The 21,879-nt window shown below is 46.9% G+C and overlaps 1 protein-coding gene and 2 non-coding genes across 3 annotated transcripts in view; 1 reads left to right on the forward strand and 2 right to left on the reverse strand.

Annotated features, from left to right (window-relative positions):
* Nucleotides 1-296: 296 nt before the first annotated feature.
* LOC126411284 (matrix metalloproteinase-2-like) overlaps nucleotides 297-21,879 on the forward strand; it is an 857,544-nt gene continuing 835,961 nt past the window's right edge. The window contains exon 1 of the mRNA XM_050081353.1: nucleotides 297-458. Coding sequence (XP_049937310.1) covers nucleotides 321-458 — 138 coding nt within the window. The 5' untranslated portion in view covers nucleotides 297-320. The remainder of the gene's footprint in view (nucleotides 459-21,879) is intronic.
* On the reverse strand, nucleotides 13,427-13,501 carry Trnas-uga (transfer RNA serine (anticodon UGA)). Its single transcript has one exon. It is a non-coding gene; the product is annotated as a tRNA-Ser (tRNA).
* On the reverse strand, nucleotides 13,867-13,941 carry Trnat-ugu (transfer RNA threonine (anticodon UGU)). The gene has a single exon. It is a non-coding gene; the product is annotated as a tRNA-Thr (tRNA).

The following is a 21,879-nucleotide window of genomic DNA, read 5'->3' on the forward strand; positions in this document are numbered from 1 at the left end:
CTCGGCTTAAGGGCTGTATAAAGCAAATAGTGTCGTACACTTATCGTAGATCGATGACTTAGATTTCTGGATAGACATAATCGTTGCACTACGTGTCCAGCGAGAAGGGGAGGAGAAAAGAAATGAGGCGCCTACTGAGCCGATAGCGATCGGAAGCGGTGGTTGCACTCGAGGCCGCCAGGGGCGCGGCGGGCGGCGCCGGACGCGCCGGCGGGGCGGGCCGGCAGTCGGTGCGGAGCCGCCGGAGAGAGCGGGTCGCGGCGCGCACGCTGGCTGCAGAGTCCGCGACGGCGACGGCGACGGCGACGGCGACGAGTGCCATGCGGCGCGCAGCCGGCGTCGCCACCCGCACTGCCACCGGCTCCCCGCCGCTGCTGCTGCCCCTCCTGCTGCTGCTGGCGCTGCTCGCCGGCGCCTCGTCCGCGCCCCGCAGCCACCTCTACGTCGACGACAGAGTGGTGAGTGACTGCACGCCGGCGTCTTCGCTGACTGCACCTCGATTCGCGAGTGTTCACCCCGTCTTCTTTGGGGGATGGGCGACGGCAAAGCGCAGTCGGGTGCGCTTCGATCGTTGCACGTTTCGCGCAACCTCTATAAAAGTAGTAGGAAAGAAATGATTACGTTACGTCGCAGTTACTGTTCGTTACTTTTACTCTTCGTTCAGCGCATATCTTCATTTTGCATGATAGCAAGTGGCAACTGAGAACATCATCTATTACGTTGGCCATGAAGTGGGAAATCCTGAGAGCCCTGAAAGAGACATAAACGTATCGAATGTTACCGATACTTTGCACAATTAATAACGTGCTGTCGGATGTTTAGCCGAATTGTTGATCGTATTTCATCCGAAGAGTTCACACAAGGAAACAACACTTGAATAAGACAACTGGGTCGGTTGTCAAAATATAGTGCGTGAAATGGAATGGACACCTTGGCGAAACATCCGAAAGCACATTATTAATCAATGACGCCGATAAAACCCGAGCCACGCGGGATTGGCCGAGCGGTCTTAGGCGCTACAGTCATGGACTGCGCGGCTGGTCCCGGCGGAGATTCGAGTCCTCCCTCGGGCATGGGTGTGTGTGTTTGTGCTTACGATAATTTAGGTTAAGTAATGTGTAAGCTTAGGGACTGATGACCTTAGCAGTTAAGTCCCAGAAGATTTCACACACATTTGAACATTTTTGATAAAACCGAGAGATCACACTGCATAATGATATCAATTAAAAAATGTGTATATAACTTCTGCGATATTATTTCTGCAAATGTGTGTGTGGGCGCGCGTTAGTCCTATTCAGTTGCTCAATACAGGGTGATCGATATAAACCTGAAGTATTTCATTGGGTGGTAACCCACCCGGGGTGGGGGTATCTAGAAAGTCCGATGTACAACAATAGACCTCGGACGGCAGCGAAACTACATGAGACCATAACACAGGAAATAAACGATTCTGGTGAGATACATTTCACAGAGTGTCGCGGAATATAGTGAAACGAGAACAGGTATGTATCGAAGCTGGTGGAGGGCACTGCCAACATGTGTATGTATGTAATCCACCAGTTCTCTATTATCATTTCCCGAAACTGCAAACGTGTCCCATTATTGCTTCAAATGTTATGACTCATTAAATTAGTCCAGTTTCACATGGGTCACACTGTATTTTGAGCAATTGGGTTTTCTGACTATAGTTCAATAAGTTCAGGGATAGGCCTAAGATTTTTTTATTCTGGCGCTTACTGTATTGTTCATTTCAGCCATTGCTGTCTATATGCAACAACGCCAAGATGCAACGAGCTTCTGATTCCACGTAAATCTGGGGAGAAAGTATATGTAGGACACTGCCTACAGCAGCATTCTTATGTCCAAACTCATTTCTTTTATCAGAACAATTAACGTAAGTATTTGCAATACCTTCTGTACCGTGTCAAGGGGATGAATACCACAGGTATGTAACAGCTCAAGCTATGAAGACGTTTCTGATATACGGAATTCTCTAATATATACTTCAAGAAAATTGTTTCGGAAAAGTTGAAACTAGCACAGCTGATGCTGTCGATTATCGATCCTTTGTTCACAGAATGTTTTCTTAATACTGCTATTATACATTGATGCTATAAATAGTTTCTCACGATAAAGAACACAAACAGTAATAAACCAGCGGAATAATGCTACTATCAGAGCACAAAAGATGCGAAGATGTTGCTCTTAAAAGACTTAGACTGAAAAGTGGGGTACCAGCTGCCTCTTTCTACCATTCTCAGCACCTACAAAAATTTGCCCAAAAATTTTGGCATGCTAACATATTCGCGGATTTTTTTATCATGAAACTCACCTTTCATTCCCAGAAGCACCCCTGACAGTAACTCACTCACACCACTAGCCCGTCGCTGTAAGTCGCTCATACCTATCCATTCCCAGTTACACTTTCTCACTCGCTCATTCAACCCAACTTATTGTCGTCATCTCTATGTGTCTCTCTGTTGTTGTCTCCTGTCTGACAGTCATAATCCCCTTTCTTCTGTTCAAATGCTGCTGTCTCCTCTCACTGTCATTCTCTCTCTGGCTCCCTCTTACTGATAATTTATCATTCCTTCCTACTTATTGTTGCTGTCTCTTCTCACTAACACACACACTCTCTCTCTCTCTTCCTCGTTGCCATTCTCAGATACTCTGTCTCTCATTATCACTGGGTCCCATTCACTTTCACTTTCTCTTTATTCCTCCTTCCCCCTGGCACTGTCTCCTTCACTCTTTTCCTATCACTGTTCCGTCACTGTCGCCCAAGTTCCACTGCCACTATGTTCCTCTCCTTCTCTCACACCGCAGATAACCTCGGGGTAGAGCGCCCGTAAACACAACCAACGAACTTCTCTCACACTATCATTGTCTTCTTCGCTCTTTTCTATAACACAACCACTATCTTCCATTATTTATTCCTTTTCCGTCTGTTTTCCACTGCAACCGTCTTCTTCACTCTCAGCATAAAGAAGCGCGAATATCATTTTCGCATGATAAAATTTTTGGGAGAATTTTTAAATGTGCTGAGGCAGGCAGAAAAAGGCAGCTGGTAGCCCGCTTTTCAGTCAGGTTTTAAATAAGTGGGGAAGAATACCTATTTTTTGCGCTCCTATAGGAGCTTTTTACCGCTGGCTTCCCCTCTTTTCCCTGTTGCGTGTAACTGAAAAGAAACGTATTGGTCAGTAAAATTACGTAGTTCGCTTATTTGAAATTGAAATAACGCGGAACCAACTTTATACGGGATTTAATTTTCCAGATGATAACGGAGACACTTTATAGCACGTTTCTCCATGCTGTTTCACTTTACGAACTAAGTTTTTGCGTCACACCGGATTTTACGTGTACAGGTAAGGTAACTTTGAACCTCTGTATGTCGGAAACGGATAAAGATCGGAAGAAAATTTTCAAGACTGCTCGACATCAGGTTCTTAGGGAAACGTCGTAAGAATTACAGTTACTTGCTGTGCATAGCTGTATTGGAATCCGTCAAAAAACCCAAAAAACAAGTCTTTGGGGTGTTTCTCGATAACAGGTAAGAATGTTTGAAAACCGTCAGATTTCTCTGTTACATAAATGCCTAGATAATATGAGGCTAAAGTTTGAGCAATTTGTTGCGGTTATTTATTACTTAGATTTTGCCTAAGATTGGATTTTACGTGTTGAAGTAAGTAACTTTGAATCTCGGTATCTTGGAAATGGATAAAGATACAAGCGGTCTAAGGCGCTACAGTAATGGACTGTGCGGCTGGTCCCGGCGGAGGTTCGAGTCCTCCCTCTGGCATGGGTGTGTGTGTTTGTCCTTAGGATAGTTTAGGTTAAGTAGTGTGTACTCTTAGGGACTGATGACCTTAGCAGTTAAGTCCCATAAGATTTCACAAACATTTGAACATTTTTTTGATAAAAATACCAAGAAAATTTTCAAGGTTATTCGATATCGGTATCACTGGAATATATCGTAAACATTTACTCCATTTTCTGTGCATAACCGTCCTGGAATGCCTCTGCATAGCGGTTTTGGAATGTGCTGCTGGGTTTTGGTCCGCTGGTGCGCCCATGAATTAATGGTGCCGCCATATGTCCCATCAAACCCATCGTAGACGCCACTAAACGCTAAAAGAATCAACCGATATGCTCCATTTGCCTGAGCTGGAGATGTGTAATATTCATATTTTGACCCTGTACTGTAGGACAGCGACACTAAGACGATTCTTCTGTTGTGTATACAAATAGTTCCTAGCCCAAGGCCTATCCAAAGCACTTGACCCTATATTTTATCACCCGCAGAACCCGAGGTATGACCATCGGAAAGTCCCGTCTCTGTATGTGGGGCGCTTTGAGATATATCATGTACGTATGCTGTCACATGCATACCTAATGCATGCATGCATGACTAACAAAAAAAAGAAAGATCGTAATTCAGCCTCATCCTTGTCGACAGAAGTACGATGGCTGTCCGGAAAGTAAGGTCCGATCGGGCGCCAAATGGAAACCACAGTGAAAATCCGATAAAGCGTAGCAAAGATGTGTTGGGCAGCGTCTCTAGCATACCCTCTGATCGCGTCCCGTAGCTCTTTTCAGTTCTGAGCTTACAGTGAACACGTGAAGATGCCTAGAAAAGGGTGTCTCCCGCCAAGTGTTAGCGCCTGGTTAGACATTACGCCTGATGTCAAGCAGCCCACATAGCATTACTGTTATGAATTTCCTTCTTACAACGTTCTCTAGCGCACTCTACAGGGGCAATGAAGATGCTCCTGTAGCGTTCTCTGTGGGGAGTGTTTGGTCACCCACAATACAGCACGTAATTGGCTCCTGCTGAGTCTCATCTCTGCTCACATGAACCACTGTCTATGAAGACATTTTGGCACAGGCAACGGGCTGTAGACCAGGGTACAGAATTGGCGGAAAGCACAGGCGGCTGCCTTCTGTGACTTGGGTATTTGAAAGATGGTGCAACACTACGAAAAATGTCGGGGTGGCGACCGTGTAGGGAAGTAGCTGAGAAGGTGCAGCTAACTGCCAAAGTTACACTCTGCCAGGCACTCAAATGTGATCTGCAGAGTATCCATGTAGATGTAGAAGATAACTACGGAAGTGCGTTACAGTTACGCAGATGTTGTTCCCATAAGAATAATAAACTGCTTGGGGAATATTTGTCGTACAGATTTACAGGTACTGTTTAAGTGGTATTTCAGGTCGCTTAACGTTATTTGTCACAGAAAAAACTGCGATCTCTGTAATTCATTTAGCGCACATTGACTGCTGGATTACTTTATGAAAAAGACTGAAAACCTTTCTTTAGGGGATATATCAAGACACCCTTGCCTCTTTCGGCGTAGTTTACCAACGTGATGTTATCCGGTAACCCCCAACATTATGATATAATTCTCAGGCATGTGCTGCTATACGAGTCAATCTCACGGCAGAGAGTTCGTTTTAGTTAATATCATTACGGATGCCTGAAGGCAATGTCTGTAGACAAGCTGAATATATAGCGGATACATATTAACATTTACCTACAGGGAAGTAGCGACAGGTGTTTTGAAGGTAAGGTTTTCATCAAACTAGTTTCATGCGACGCGTACTCAACACCTAGTAGGATTTAGGATCTAGAGATGAAAAGAGTTGCTTAAACCTGCTTTGCTCTCCGACATATTCTCGAACACTAATGGGAGTAAATCACTGTGGGTAGAAGAGAATGGGAAAACGTCACGAGACGACACAACAGGATGAAAAATATTAGAACTGTTGCTGGAAGAACCAGACCGAAACGTAAGAAGACAGGATATTTTGAAGATCCTACAAAATTCATCTGCTTGGAGGAATAGCATTCTCAGGGATCACGCACCGAACATGCGTCGAGGAGGAACTGCTCTAGGCAAAAGAAATTGTACTCAAATTTGTTCTACACTCCTGGAAATGAAAAAAAGAACACATTGACACCGGTGTGTCAGACCCACCATACTTGCTCCGGACACTGCGAGAGGGCTGTACAAGCAATGATCACACGCACGGCACAGCGGACACACCAGGAACCGCGGTGTTGGCCGTCGAATGGCGCTAGCTGCGCGGCATTTGTGCACCGCCGCCGTCAGTGTCAGCCAGTTTGCCGTGGCATACGGAGCTCCATCGCAGTCTTTAACACTGGTAGCATGCCGCGACAGCGTGGACGTGAACCGTATGTGCAGTTGACGGACTTTGAGCGAGGGCGTATAGTGGGCATGCGGGAGGCCGGGTGGACGTACCGCCGAATTGCTCAACACGTGGGGCGTGAGGTCTCCACAGTACATCGATGTTGTCGCCAGTGGTCGGCGGAAGGTGCACGTGCCCGTCGACCTGGGACCGGACCGCAGCGACGCACGGATGCACGCCAAGACCGTATGATCCTACGCAGTGCCGTAGGGGACCGCACCGCCACTTCCCAGCAAATTAGGGACACTGTTGCTCCTGGGGTATCGGCGAGGACCATTCGCAACCGTCTCCATGAAGCTGGGCTACGGTCCCGCACACCGTTAGGCCGTCTTCCGCTCACGCCCCAACATCGTGCAGCCCGCCTCCAGTGGTGTCGCGACAGGCGTGAATGGAGGGACGAATGGAGACGTGTCGTCTTCAGCGATGCCATTGGTGCCAATGATGGTCGTATGCGTGTTTGGAGCCGTGCAGGTGAGCGCCACAATCAGGACTGCATACGACCGAGGCACACAGGGCCAACACCCGGCATTATGGAGTGGGGAGCGATCTCCTACACTGGCCGTACACCACTGGTGATCGTCGAGGGGGCACTGAATAGTGCACGGTACATCCAAACCGTCATCGAACCCATCGTTCTACCATTCCTAGACCGGCAAGGGAACTTGCTGTTCCAACAGGACAATGCACGTCCGCATGTATCCCGTGCCACCCAACGTGCTCTAGAAGGTGTAAGTCAACTACCCTGGCCAGCAAGATCTCCGGATCTGTCCCCCATTGAGCATGTTTGGGACTGGATGAAGCGTCGTCTCACGCGGTCTGCACGTCCAGCACGAACGCTGGTCCAACTGAGGCGCCAGGTGGAAATGGCATGGCAAGCCGTTCCACAGGACTACATTCAGCATCTCTACGATCGTCTCCATGGGAGAATAGCAGCCTGCATTGCTGCGAAAGGTGGATATACACTGTACTAGTGCCGACATTGTGCATGCTCTGTTGCCTGTGTCTATGTGCCTGGGGTTCTGTCAGTGTGATCATGTGATGTATCTGACCCCAGGAATGTGTCAATAAAGTTTCCCCTTCCTGGGACAATGAATTCACGGTGTTCTTATTTCAATTTCCAGGAGTGTATTATGCACGAAGATTTCTTATAAATACATGGTATTCCTAGTTACTAAGAAAGGTATTCTCGTCTTATTTTCGGAGCCTTGTGAAGCCAAACGACAGTTTAATTGAGTAAAAAATAGTGTTCTTGACTAATAAAATTACCAGAGCGTTGTAATAATGTAAAATATTTGTGTTACGTTACGAGAAAAAGTGATAATTGAAACTAATTGGTTAATACATTAGTAGGTTGATTACGCAGGTTACATATTTTACTTTTGTGTTTGAGTTTTACATTAACACCGCCAATCAGTACGATTTATAGCGCCCTAAGGGATATTTGTATATTTACTTATGTTCTATTTACATTAAATTGCATATGTATTGGCATAACTCAGCATTACGCTATTTAAGGAAAACAATGAAATATCTACATAAAGAAGCTAGACACTACCCTTTGGCCATCTGACGTACAGATATATGCTCATCCGGAGCCCAGAAGACAAATGCTACTACTCTACTGTACCATACCCCATTGCTACACCACGGATGTTGTAATTTATAATCCTAGACTATATTTTACTATACACCACTTAAATGTACTACGCCACTACACTTTGTATCAAAAATTGAACATGATTTTCCTTTCCTTCTCCAGAACTCCACCGATAAACTTTCAGAGATTGTTCAGGAATACCTACTGAGTCTTTTGGTACAAGAGAAAAACGACAAACGGTTCTCGGCTGCTTGTTGCAGAGTTATAGCATTTCGATTGGTTTCCTGCCTCAGTTACCTTTGTACCTGTATCGCACATAAAATAGTGCACAACCTTGCAAATGTCCACGGTACGCGCTGTGATGCTTGTTTGGAAAGAAATCTATCCCTCTCACTCTCGGCACTTTAAGCTGACAATTATAATGGCCACTTTATCCTTCGACCTCCAAGCTTGCATTCAGTACTTCTCGGTTCTGTCTCATGTTTGTTTCGTCTGAGGGTTGTTTCGCTGTTCTTTGACCTGTGTTGTGCGTTTAGGTGATTGCGTATTGTAGACTTATTCAGTTTTGTGAACATCTTTTCATAGAAACGATTATGATTGGGACAACAAGTCGAATAAATCATGATTACATTATTATTCTATAGCGAGACCGTGGGTCCCTTACACCAAAATTCTCAGAAGGTATTACTGAACAGCCTCTGAAACGTTAACGGTGAAGTTCTGGACCACCATTTATGCAGGTCAATAATGCATGTGTGTGAGGTGATGCTCGATTCAGAGGTAAGCCGGTTCGAATAACCTGTTTGCAGTGCCTGATGAAGTGAGGACATGTGACACTTTCGAAGGTGATGCGTTCGTCTCATGCCCCCCCCCCCCCCCCCTCTGTCTAGATGAGCTGTAGCACTAATGGCCCCATCGTCAGTGGAACAGTAATTGATCGTACGCCTGTAATGTAAGCCAAACTTTGAACATAGGTATGACGACGCAAACAGAAATGCACCGTGCAGTAGCTTCAGAAGTTCAGTTGCAGATTTTTGACGTTTATATGAATCCGTACAGGTTAACAGACGGTTGTTACGAAACAACAAAATCCACCTTATGCTCAACGGACGATTTGTCCGGTGAAACAGTAGGCTGAAAAGAACTTTGTATCTGCTGTGAAGGGAAGAAGCCTTGAACTCGCCTTTCAGCATGTTAAACGTTGATGTTCAGTTCAAATACAGCTCATGGAATGCTTGGAAGAAACACTTCAGGTTGTACAATTATCGTGGTGCAGCAGTAGTTAAAACCTTCGACGGTTTGGAACAGCCGAATTACTCACAATAGCCGATGCCACGTCTTTCGTTCCGCAAATAATAACGTCTTACGTTCTCCCTAGCCGTCTCTGGATAATACACTCACGGGAGACGATACACATCTCCGCAAGGTCATCCCATTAGTAGGCCAACACTTCAACCCAAACTGAACTGAGACTTAAAGAGAAAGAAAGTTCGTTGCCGTCAGCACCTTTCCTATTGGGCATGAAAATTTCGTACAAAAATATTCGACGTTCATATTACGCAGGGCAGACATTAGTACGCCTGTACCGATGTGGCATCCAAAGCCAAGAGCAGAACAGAATTCGTGTCTATCGCAGCCATTCAGATGAGGTGTCAGCTGCTGGGTTTACAACCGATACGATATGCCTTGTCTAGTAATATATGCCTGTAATACAACAAGCGAAACAATTGAAACGATGTATCCCATCCATTTTCCTCGGCTCCAACCCAGAGGAATACGAGAAAAATACAATGGTGAGAATTACAGTAATTTTCATAGTCATGCCATTGAGTTTCCGGTTTCGCCTTCGTGCATTCAAATTGTCATCGGTCCCGGCGGGGTTCGAGTCCTCCCTTGGGCGAGGGTGTGTGTGTTTGTCCTTAGGATAATTTAGGTTAAGTAGTGTGTAAGCTTAGGGACTGATGACCTTAGCAGTTAAGTCCCATAAGATTTCACACACATTTGAACATTTTTCAAACTGTTATCATGCAACATAATCTGGACGTGAGCTGCTCCAAAGGTCAGTCTGTCACAATAACCTCCATTCCATAAACTAATATAGATTCAATACAAATACTGTCAGTCTTCTGTTTTCAACGTGTTTGCTCGTTATGAAGTCACATGGGTATGTCTGGTATCGTTAAGTTCAACAGTCGCCTGTAGAGGTGTGGAAAACATCTCCACGTTCTCGGCTCCAGTCCACCCCATAATATTAATCTCTGAGATTCGAAGATCTCAGTGACAAGTCAGTCCACAGGATTCTCGCAGTTCTGTGGCTCGATGCACTCTTTCATTATCGTCAGTGAAGAGCTGCACGGTATTCATCCAACAACCGACGTCGAAGTGGGACTGCAATCATACGACAAGAAACTTCTGCTCACCAAAATCCCACCACTCCACCCCAGCACCGAAATAGACTTCTGCAATGTTCCTTCTTTCCTTTCAATTATACGATGAAAATTGTTCCGAACTCTGAAGTACGAAGAACGCTTACCCCTATCCACTGCTGGTCCTTTCACGATGTTGGATCCATCGCTGCTCCACCGCGAGTAAGGCAGACACACACGGCTTGGCGTATAGCGAACAGACCAACTGCTCTGCGTCGTTGATACACAGTTTGTAAGAGACTACAGTTCCTGAGGCAGCAGCTGTCTTGCAGAAGTAGTTCGACTTTACCAAGCAGTTTAGAAGAGATATCGACTCTTTTCTGGAGTGGTTAGTATTAGTCGACCTTACAGTGAACTACGACGAACGTTGTCTGCTTCTGAGAACTATAGCCAAGCATTTGAGTTGATATTTAATGCTACACTGAATACCGCGAGGTTGTGTTGTCTTTCTGAAAGCTTCTGAGGCGTACGGTGAGTAACACTTTTCATATTGCGTCCTTTTGGCGTACTAGCTACAATGCTAAATCATGTAGTGTCTACAATTCATATAGTGTATATTCATCGGAAATTGCGATTTTTTATGTTCTCAAGAGTCTTCAGTTGTTCGTATATAATTTCCTTCATTCGAGAACAACACTAGTTAGTATAACCAATTTTTTATCTAGATGACGGAGACGGGGTCAGTACCCGAAAATACTGTTTTACAGTGACACGACGCTGTTTGAGATACGAGAGGATTTTTTTCATTAGTGCTACAGATAGAATCTTTGGGGGCATTCTTTTATGGTGCGTGAAGTTCACAGATAGTAGTGCTTTTCAATTTTCTGATATTCTGAAGCAAGAAATTAAATAATACGACTGGCCTACAACCCCGCCACTCATGGTGACAGCCTCGGAGAGCGTCGGCTGTATTATTTGTGTGCCACATATAGCGTGGTTATAATTAAACGTTTGCTACTACAGGCAGTGTAGACGGGAAACTGTTTACCGTATGAGTACCCAAAGTTATACGAATGATATTCTCTCTGTGCGCTGTGGGAATTGCCTTGTTAGCGGTGTTAATGTCTCGACTTGCCGCTGGGAGCCGTTACTGGTCCGGCGACATAGGGCTGCACCAGATGCATCATTGTGCATTACAACTGCACACAGTCAACGCGTGTCTTCACAAGGTGAGCAGGACTTTACTCGCAAAACTGTTTTATAAAAACAACAGCAATACTGCTGCTGCCGTGCGGGATAGCCGTTCGGTCCTCACCACGGTTCCTGCGGCTCCCCCCGTTGGAAGTGCGAGTCCTCCCTCGGGCATGGGTGAGTGTTGTCTTTAGCGTAAGTTAGTTTAAGTTAGATTAAGTAGTGTGTAAGCCTAGCGACCGATGACCTCAGCAGTTGGGTCCCATAGGAACTTACCACAAATTTCCAGATTTCCAACTGCTATTGCTCTTCGCGAGTATCGACGCATTAAAGGAGTTAGAGGAACGTCCTCTTTCCGCAGCGGGGTTGAGGAACATAATTGGGAAGTTCGAGTTAACTGGCTATTTGGGAATACTTCCTGGGAGAGACCGACGACCAAGTACGCCACAAATTGATGAAGAAGTTACTGTTTCGATAGCTGAGAGCGCTGGATGCAACGTACGATCTTCAAGCAGTGCACGAGCTGTTTCACGGCAGCTGAAAAATCCATCGTTCACCGTCGGAGAAATGCCTCTAGTGCGGTTCCAGGCTGTCGTGGATGCAGACGGTCGTCACATTGAGCAACGTTTGTAACGGACAAGTTGCTCTGTAACTACAATACATGATCTGAAGATGGGCAGCTAGCCCGAAACCGGTAATTGAAAATAAAGAATAACGATCGAAGACTGAAACGCCATATTTTATTTAATGAACGATCGCGGAATTCCCATTGAGACAACCATGTCTAGTTTTGATGGTACGCAATTAACAAATGTTACCCACTCACTCGGAAATTAAAATGTGTTTCTTGCAATGGTTTTTCGTTATTTCTCCTCCGCATGTAATCATTTTTCGTGGGGGACCCTCCACTGTAGCGAAAGTTTAAGTATAAAAACCCTGTAGATACGATTTCTGCAAACACATGTGAACGGTCAACCCCCACCTCCATATGAATGATCTTTGCCTTTCTGCAGGAAATAAATACCTGACCCCACGGTTGGAGCGACAGTTCGTATCTCAGAAACTGAAGCCTCTGTCCACCTCGCATCGATACAGCTGCTACGTCGCTTTCTGGACCTGCACTTTGTCTAGAAACTCTGTACGATTATGTTATATTCTTTCAGACGATTCTGGCTTTGTTGGTGCCGATTTGAGCTCACGTTACTTGCAGTCGTAACGTCCGCCTCTCTACTGCGTATTCGGCTACCTAGCGTCGATCATGGTTTCCAGTTGCCACACATTACGTGATTTGCAGCAGTGCAGTTCTTAGCTTGTGTCAGGCTGCAACACAAAGGCTGGGAAGCGGCAGTGAAGACGACGGAGCCGCTGCCGTCCTGGGCTGACTGGATGCTGGTGGCGTGCCGGCGTCATTAGTGAGCGTCCGTCACAGCTGGACGCTCCGCTGCGCTGTGGAGCTGCTGCGTGCGAAGGCGGCGGCAGTGTTGGCCGCGGCGTGGGTTGACGTGACGCAACGTCGCATAGCGACGGGGCGCGCTGCGATTCCCAATGCCGCCCCTGACCCAGGGGCACCGAGTGCGTGTGTGCGCTCACCGGTGACTGCCCGCTGGCGTCTCCTTTCCTACTCCGTCGCCCATGCAGGGCAGCCGGAGCGACGCGGCCGCTTTCAAGCCTGAACGGAAACACCGGCGCAGAGTCTGAGGCCGTCGGCACACGAGACGACGTGCATGCACATGTGATATCGAACGTCAGGAGACATAGCACGGCACGAGCTCGATAACGTGATTTTGCGCTCGCCAGAGGCAGTTATCGGCTTTATTTGTCTCGCAAACCATACTGTTCATGAAAAAGGACGCGCATATAATTCCTATGTAAATTCTAATGGCACGCGTATTACCTCACTTGTCCATATGATGATGATGATATATATGACGGTAGTATCTGTTCTCGAAAGAACAATTACCGTTGATGACCATACAGCTTTGCTAGAATTTAAATGATAATTAAATGGACACACTAGCTGCAAACAGGCGTTGATGCACTTCATTGGGGTCATATTGAAAATGTGTGCCCCGACCGGGACTCGAACCCGGGATCCCTTGCTTTCAGGGCAGACGCTCTAACCATCTGAGCCACCAAGGGCACAGACGATTGTGCGCCTGTAGAGACTTATCCCTTGCACGCTTCCCGTAAGACCCACATTCCCAACGTGTCCACATCACTACATTCGTAGTGCGCCTAATAGATGTTGGCCCATCATACTCATTACTCGTGGCGTATTAATCTACCAAGTCTCGTACGAGTTCGGGCATAGCGTGTGCGTTCGCACAAGAAGGTCAATGGCCGGGAAGCCGTATTTTAATTATATATGACGGTAGTATCTGTACTCGAAAGAACAATTACCGTTGATGACAATGCAGCTTTGCTAGAAATGAAATGATAATTAAATGGACACCCTAGCTGCAAACAGGCGTTGATGTACTTCATTGCGGTTATGCTGAAAATGTGTGCCCTGACCGGGACTCGAACCCGGGATCTCCTGCTTACATGGCAGACGCTCTAACCATCTGAGCCACCGAGGGCAGTGAGGATTGTGCACCTGCAGGGACTTATCCCTTGCACGCTCCCCGTGATGATGATGTTTGGTTTGTGGGGCGCTCAACTACGCTGTTATCAGCGCCCGTACCCTTGCTCAGTCCTATCTCTCCACTTTCATTATTGATGATAGAATGATGAGGACAACACAAACACCCAGTCATCCCGCGACAGGTGAAAATCCCTGACCCCGCCGGGGATCGAACCCGGGACCCCGTGCTCAGGAAACGAGAACGCGACCGCGAGACCACGAGCTGAACACTTGTCCAGATGTTAGTCATGCTATTCTGCCTATGCTATGCATAAATAAGAGCTTCTGTATCCGTGAATGTGTAATGAGACAAAAAGGAAAGACAAAAAATGTGTTCAAATGTGTGTGAAATCCTATGGGACTTAATTACTAAGGTTATCAGTCCCTAAGCTTACACACTACTTAACCTAAATTATCCTAAGGACAAACACACATACACACACACACACACACACACACACACACACACACATGCCTGAGGGAGGACTCGAACCCCCGCCGGGACCAGCCGCACCGTCCATGACTGCAGCGCCTTAGACCGCTCGACAAATATCCAGTCAGTAAACTTATAAAAGTCCACTAAATCGAACAAACTCACTCCTGATAGAGAGCGCATTTATATTTACATAACATCAAATGTTACAGAAATTAGTTCTATTAACACAATCTTTTAGAAAACACGAATATAACATACCTCCAGATGCGAACCCTCTACCGACCCACTCACAGTTCTGTACTATGGCGCCTCTTTTTGCTGATATCACATGTTTCGTTGTATTTGTCCGGGGCGGACGTCCCATGACACCTATTCAAGTTCGTCGTTGATCCGTTCGCTCAGTTTTTTTATTACAGATGGCAGCTAACCTTCTGGCCGAACACGCTGAGCTACTGTGCCGGCGTGGCGCCTCAGTCAACTACGCTATGCTGAAACCGTGTTTAGTGTCCTCGTAATGTGTGTTACAGTCTTCTAAAGGCTTTAATTGCCGAACTTTTATTAATTGACATTTAATTACAACGACTGCTAACAAGAACGACACCTTTTCATGGATCTTCAGTGGGTCGTTGCTTCCAAATGTATATAATACGCAAGTTACAACGAGAAACTGACTAAATACCAAAATTCTTTAACCATCAGAAGTACTCATTTTACTAAGGTTTGCAGCTCCTCTTTTCGTTCTTCCGTGTTTGCGATTTAAAAACTCGGTTGTTTTGGAAATCAGCCTTATGCAAACACAATTAGTTTATTTTTATATTTACTCAGACATGTTTTGACACCAATGTATCATCTTCTGTGGGTCAATTTGTTTTTACTTCTGTAAAATATAGTATCTCATTTGTAATAATTTAACTGCTGAAGGCCTAAGAAATACAATATTTGCAATTTGCTTCGTTTCGTTTAGACACTCACCTTAAAATTACATCGCTAACTGAATTGTATTATTATACATCAATTTTAGTGCTTTTTTTTTTGACGGCATGTCATCTGCAAAATAGCCATGAAGAAAATTATTGCGTGTTAGTGGTGAGCTGTTTCGAGGATAGAGGTTATGTACGTTTCTGTACTTACATTTTTCGTCCTGTTTCGTGTCCCTGGTTGGTGTCTCAACCAACAGCTATTTACTACATTGTTTTCACTCAGTTTTTCACAAATTTCCGCTCACTACTTCACCTCACATGCACTTACACAAAATGTGTCGAAATGTGATCTGAGCATACACTCCAGACAACACCCTCAGTGAGAGGTGTTACGTTATTGTCTTTGCTCACTTGTGCATCGTTGGTCTTGTGTTTGTTATGGCACTGATTTTGAATGTGTGTGTGTGTGTGTGTGTGTGTGTGTGTGTGCGTGTGTGTGTTTGTCTGTGTGTGTGTGTGTGTGTGAGAGAGAGAGAGAAAGAGAGAGAGAGAGAGAGAGAGAGAGAGAGAGATGGAAAAAGGGGTGGGGAGGGAACCAAGAAAACAGAACCTTTTTTTTTTTTTTTTTTTTTGCTGTTATGTTCTTTGTGGGGGGGGGGGGGGGTCACCTTTGTAAAGTTCATTGAGTGTTCCAAACAGTGTTTTGTTGCACAGTGTTGTATTTTCATTGGGGACTCTCTTTCCCTTTATTGATGCTTTTTGATTGTGGTAGTTCTCCTCTATTGTGAGTTTTTGATACAGACTGTTGCTTTCTCTGAGGATCTTAAGATCAGTCTCCATGTTTTTTGGGTGGTGGTTTTCTTGTATTATATGGTCTGCAAAAGTAGAGTATGTACTATCACTTCTTAGGGCTCTGAGGTGTTCAGAGTACCTCGTTTTGAAATTTCTTCATTTTTGGGCTATGTAGACTTGTTCCCTGTGATTTGTACCCTCGAGAAGCAAGATGAATTGATAAATTTACTCATAATGTGCCAGTGTTGATATGGAGATTTGGTCGTTTCACACGAGACTGCCATGCAGTGGACACTGCCTTTCGTAATTACAGTTTAGGCACGTTCTAAAGAACTAGAGATGTTACGGGGGATTTCCAAAACATGTTTCTACTGGAGAAGCTCGTAAAGGTTCACAGAAAAGACGAAAACCCGTAGGAATGAGAATGTGTCCCTCGTCCATTGGGGGCGAGGTTGACAGAGCGGCCAGCTCCGTGCCTGCAGAGCTTACCCCCACTGTACATTCTGGTCACGTGCCCGGTGGCTGGCGCGGCCGTCCGAGCGAATGGCGACAAGCTTCCATAATGAAGTCCTCGTCCGCGCCCGCAGCTCGCTCCTGCTAAATGAGAACACGCTTCTCTTCTGCGGAAAGAACTCTCCGGGAGCTCAAAGGTATTAAATTCGAACGGGGGCACCATTTCGACCGCTAAGGACTCTGGTTCTCTACAAAAAACATCTCTTTTCTTCATTTTATATTCTGCCCGGACATTGGCAGCAAGGCAATAAGGGATGATTAAGTTGGTATCACGTGGCAGCGACAAATGTGGCTCCACCTACTTCTTAAAATGGAACCAGAGAGTCGAAAGTAACGACGTTGCGCTTTCTGCGATACATAAAATGTGGCCGACTGACGTACGGGGCTATACACGTCCCGCTCCAGTAAAACAGGTTGGGTGGAACGAAAAAGTGCAGGATTTAAACTGGATACACAGAGGTTGCAAACTATCGCCGGGCCCCGCGCGAAATGGCCCGCGCCAATAAAAGAGGGAGAGGCTGAGAAACTGCCCGCCGCCTGCCCTGCGCCACGCCCCGGCCTCCCCGGCCAGCGCCGTTTGTTAACTCCCCCCACGCACCCACTCTCCCACGTTGCACGCGTGCCCCGGTGCGTGGACCGCCCAGGGCGACACACTCGCCAGCCAGAAACCTTGCTGCTGAAGTGCACACTGAGGTGACTACAGTAATGAGGTACCTCCTAATGTCGTGTTGGACCTCCTTTTTCCCGGCGTAGTGCAGCATCTCGCCGTGGCAAGGACTCAAAAAGTCGTTGGAAGTTCTTGCAGAAATACTGAGCCATACTGCCTCTGTAGCCTTCCGTAATTGAGAAAATGTTGCCGGTGCAGGATTTTATGCATCTACAAGTGGCAAGCACTCAACAAATCGTTGGAAGTTCCCTGCCGAAGTATTGAGCCATGCTGCTCCTGTAGCCTTTCATAATTGCGAAAATGTTGCCGGTGTTGGATGTTATGCATCTAGAAGTGGCAAGCACTCAACAAATAGTTGGAAGTTCCCTGCCGAAGTATTGAGCCATGCTGCTCCTGTAGCCTTTCATAATTGCGAAAATGTTGACGGTGTTGGATTTTATGCATCTACAAGTGGCAAGCACTCAACAAATAGTTGGAAGTTCCCTGCCGAAGTATTGAGCCATGCTGCTCCTGTAGCCTTTCATAATTGCGAAAATGTTGCCGGTGTTGGATTTTATGCATCTAGAAGTGGCAAGCACTCAACAAATCGTTGGAAGATCTCTGCCGAAGTATTGAGCCATGCATACTCTGTAGCCTTCCATAATTGCGAAAATGTGACCGGTGCAGGATTTTGTGCACAAACAGACCTCTCGATTGCATCCCATAAATATTGAATGGGATTTATGTCGGGCGATTTGGGTGGTCAAATCATTCGCTCAAACTGTCCAGAATGTTCAAATCAGTTCCGAACAGTTGTCGCTCGGTAGCAAGGCGCATTGTCATCCATTAAAAGTCCGACGTTGACTGGGAACATGACCTCCACGAATGGCTGCAAATGGCCTCCAAGTAGCCGAACATAAATATTGCTAATCAATGAATGGTTCTGCTGGCCCACAGCATTGTGTAGCCGCCACCAGCTTGCACGAGCGACTTTTTGACAGCTTGCGTCCATGGCTTCATGGTACGTGAGCCACCCTCGAACGTAGCATCAGTTCTTACCAACTGAAATCGGGACTCATCTGACCAGACTATGGTTCTGCAGTCGTCTAGGGTCCAACCGACATAATCACGAGCCCACAGGAGGCGGTGCAGGCGATGTCGTGCTGGTAGCAATGGCACTCACGCCGGACATTTGCTACCGTACCCCATTAACGCCAGATTTCCCCGCACTGTCCTAACGAATAAGTTCATCGTACGTCCCTGTTTGACTTCGGCGGTTATTTGGAAATTTGAAAATTTTGTGGTAAGGTCTTACGAGACCAAACTGCTGAGGTCATCGGTGCCTAAGCTACTTAATCTTACTTAAACTAACTTACGCTAAGGACAACACACACACACACCCATGTACGAGGAAGGACTCGAACCTCCGACGGGGGCAGCCGCGTGGGCCGTGACAAGGCACCTAAGACCCCTCGGCTACCACGCGCGGCTCGGCTATTTCGCACGGTGTTGCTTGTCTGTAAGCACTGAAAATACTACGAAAACGTCGCTGCTCTCAGTCGCTAAGTGAAGGCCTTGCCCGTTATGAGAAGTAATGCATGAAATGTGGTATTCTCGGCACACTCCTGGCACTACGGATCTCGGAATATCGAATTCCCAAACGACTTCCGAAATGAAATGTCCCATGCTTCTAGTTCCAGCTACTACTCCGCGTTCAAAATCTGTTAATTCTCGTCGTGCGGCCATAATGACGCCGGAAGCATTTTCATCGTGAGTGACCTGAGTACAAATGACAGCTCCGCCAATGAACTGCCCTTTTACAGCTTGTATACGCGATGCTAAATCCATCTGTATATGTGCGTATCTCGAGACTATGAATATTGTCACCTCAGTATAAAGCGCACTTACGGTGATGTCCGCGGATCTTCTGTTGTGTGCAGCTGTTGGTAATTCGTAATCGCTGGTCGTAGCCAATCAGGTGATAGTATATGGTAGTCAGTGAGAGTCGCTGTGTTTATCATGTGCGTTTTCGAATTTATCAGGACTTCTGAATTTGTTGTTAGGTTGGGGTCGAGCAGCACAGCTTCAGTGAAGTGAAATTTATGAAATTTAGTAGGACCACTCAAAAAGGAATAAACCGTGGGCTGTAAAACGAAAGCGGTAGAAGGGGTCGTAATGTCATTGCCTACTGAAGAAGAAGCGGACCCCGAAAGAGTGTTGAGACCCAGACCTCGCTGCTAGAGGGACACGGGCGCACACGCCCGTAACGACAGAGCGATCACGTGAACACCTCGACCGTCCACTGCACTAGGTAGTGCTGAAAACAGAAATGAAGGTTTCAGAAGACGAGCAAAATGTTTCCTTACTGAGTAATGAGTGCGAGAAACGGAAATTCGAGGCAGAATGGTGAAAGTGTACGGAGAGCATAGCATATCCGCAGCAATTTCAACGCTCACCCCGACCACAAGGGTAAACCGTAACTCGCTGGTCTTCAGTAATGAAGGAACCCACCTGCTGAATAACGTATCAGTAATGCGGTGTGGCATTCCATATCGAACCTCATCGGCCAACGACATCCGTCCTTTCAGTCGTTTGTGCCACGCCTTGACCCTTTCAACGGATATGGAGTGCTCTTTGTACACTTCCGCCATTACCCCCAGGGGATCCACAACTCTTTTGTGGATACGTGCGTAGCGAGCACGGGGCCCCGAGCTAATGTGGCCTTCCTTCCTTTCCGGGCTGCATACCTTCCCTTTCCGCATCCTTCCCCATCCCCTGTCTTCACCCCCCCCCCCCCTCACCTCTGGTTCTTTCCTTCACTTTCTCCCCCTCTGGGAGTATGGTTTGCGCCTACGTCCGGAGACGGACGCTTGTAAATGTACCACATTCTTCTTCTTCCTTGCTTGTATGTCTTCTTCCTTCCTTTGTCCTTCTCTTTTCCTTACCTCTTCTCTTTACCCTTTTCTCCGCTGCGGCGTTTGAGACCCCCTCTTCTTTCCTTTCCCTTTCTCTTTCTTCCTCCCTGTGCGTGTCTGAAGGCCGACCCACGCACTTCCATGCGTAGCCGGTGACGGGGTAACGCGTAATTCCCCGCCCCGGGTAGACAGGTAGGACACGTACGTACCCCCTGGTAAAGGCCAGGCCCAGGGAGGGGTGATTACCCGAGCTGATACCTTCCGAAAGTGCCGATTGGTCCCTCCGTCCGTTTGTCGGGAGGTGTGACCTGAGGTGTGAACAATCACCTAAGGCGGGTGTGCCCTCGGTGAGGGCCCCCACAAGGGAGGAGCGCGCCATCGGAGACGCCGGTAATCATGGGGGATTCTTCCGCAATGGTTTCCTCACCTTCCACTATGTCTGCTCACAAACGTAAGTTCACTGAGTCTCAGCCACAGACGGTTCTTCCATCGTTGCCACAGTTCCTTGTTGTTTCTCGGTCTGACGAAGGTCACGACTTTTCCACGGTCAACCCTTTCATTATTCAGAAAGGTGTCGACGCAATTGCGGGTCCTGTAAAGTCTTGTTCCAGATTACGGAATGGTACCCTGTTGTTAGAAACACACAGTGCCCTCCAGGCTCAAAAATTGCTGCGTACTTCTCTGCTCCACACCTTTCCTGTCCGGGTGGAACCGCACCGTACCTTAAATTCCTCGCGTGGAGTCGTTTATACACGCTCCCTCGATGGATTGTCTGACGAAGAAATTCAGCACTACCTGTCTGACCAGGGCGTCACTGCTGTTCATCGGGTTATGAAAAGGGTTGACTCGAACATCATTCCAACCCGCACTGTCTTCTTGACATTTGACAAAGTTCAACTCCCATCAAAAATCAAAGCAGGCTATGAGATAATTTCCGTTCGCCCTTATGTCCCAAACCCTACGCGTTGCTATCGATGTCAGCGGTTCAATCACACCAGCCAGTCCTGTTCCAATCCAGCCAAATGTGTTACGTGTGGCAAGGATGCACATGAGGGTGCTTGTCCACCTCCATCCTCTCACTGCATCAACTGTATGGGTGACCACGCTGCTTCCTCTCGAGATTGCCCCGTTTTTAAGGATGAAAAGCTCATCCAGGAAATAAGAGTGAAGGAAAAGGTGTCGACATTTGCTGCTCGAAAATTATTCGCCAGTCGACAGCCCGCCGTGCCTCAGAAAGGAAAATACAGCACTGTCCTTGCTTCTCCTCGGCCAACAAAGGAGGCGGCCACGCAGACTTGCGACCTCACATTTAGTACCTCGGTCGTCAGATCGGCCAGCGCAAAGATCGCCCGTTCAACCTCACCACTTTCGCCTGCCCACTCTATGGCTCATCCTTCGTCGGGTTCTGCTAAATCTCGAGCCCAAAAGTCAGACGCCAAGTCTTCGAAAAAAGAGCATTCTCGTGAAGAGTTTTTACGTACTGCAACTTCACAACCATCGGTTCCTCCTTCATCTAAACATCATACCTCCAAGAAGGCTACGAAGAAACACAGTTCCTCTCCTTCTCCGCCAAGGCGTGTCCCAACTACAGCACCACCTGGCGGAAATCGCCCTCGGCCATCTTCCGTGTCGCCGAGGCGCACTGCTGGTGGCCGGTCAACTGGCCGATCGTT

The sequence above is a fragment of the Schistocerca serialis genome, chromosome 1 (genome assembly GCF_023864345.2).
Source record: "Schistocerca serialis cubense isolate TAMUIC-IGC-003099 chromosome 1, iqSchSeri2.2, whole genome shotgun sequence".
Taxonomy (NCBI): domain Eukaryota; kingdom Metazoa; phylum Arthropoda; class Insecta; order Orthoptera; family Acrididae; genus Schistocerca; species Schistocerca serialis.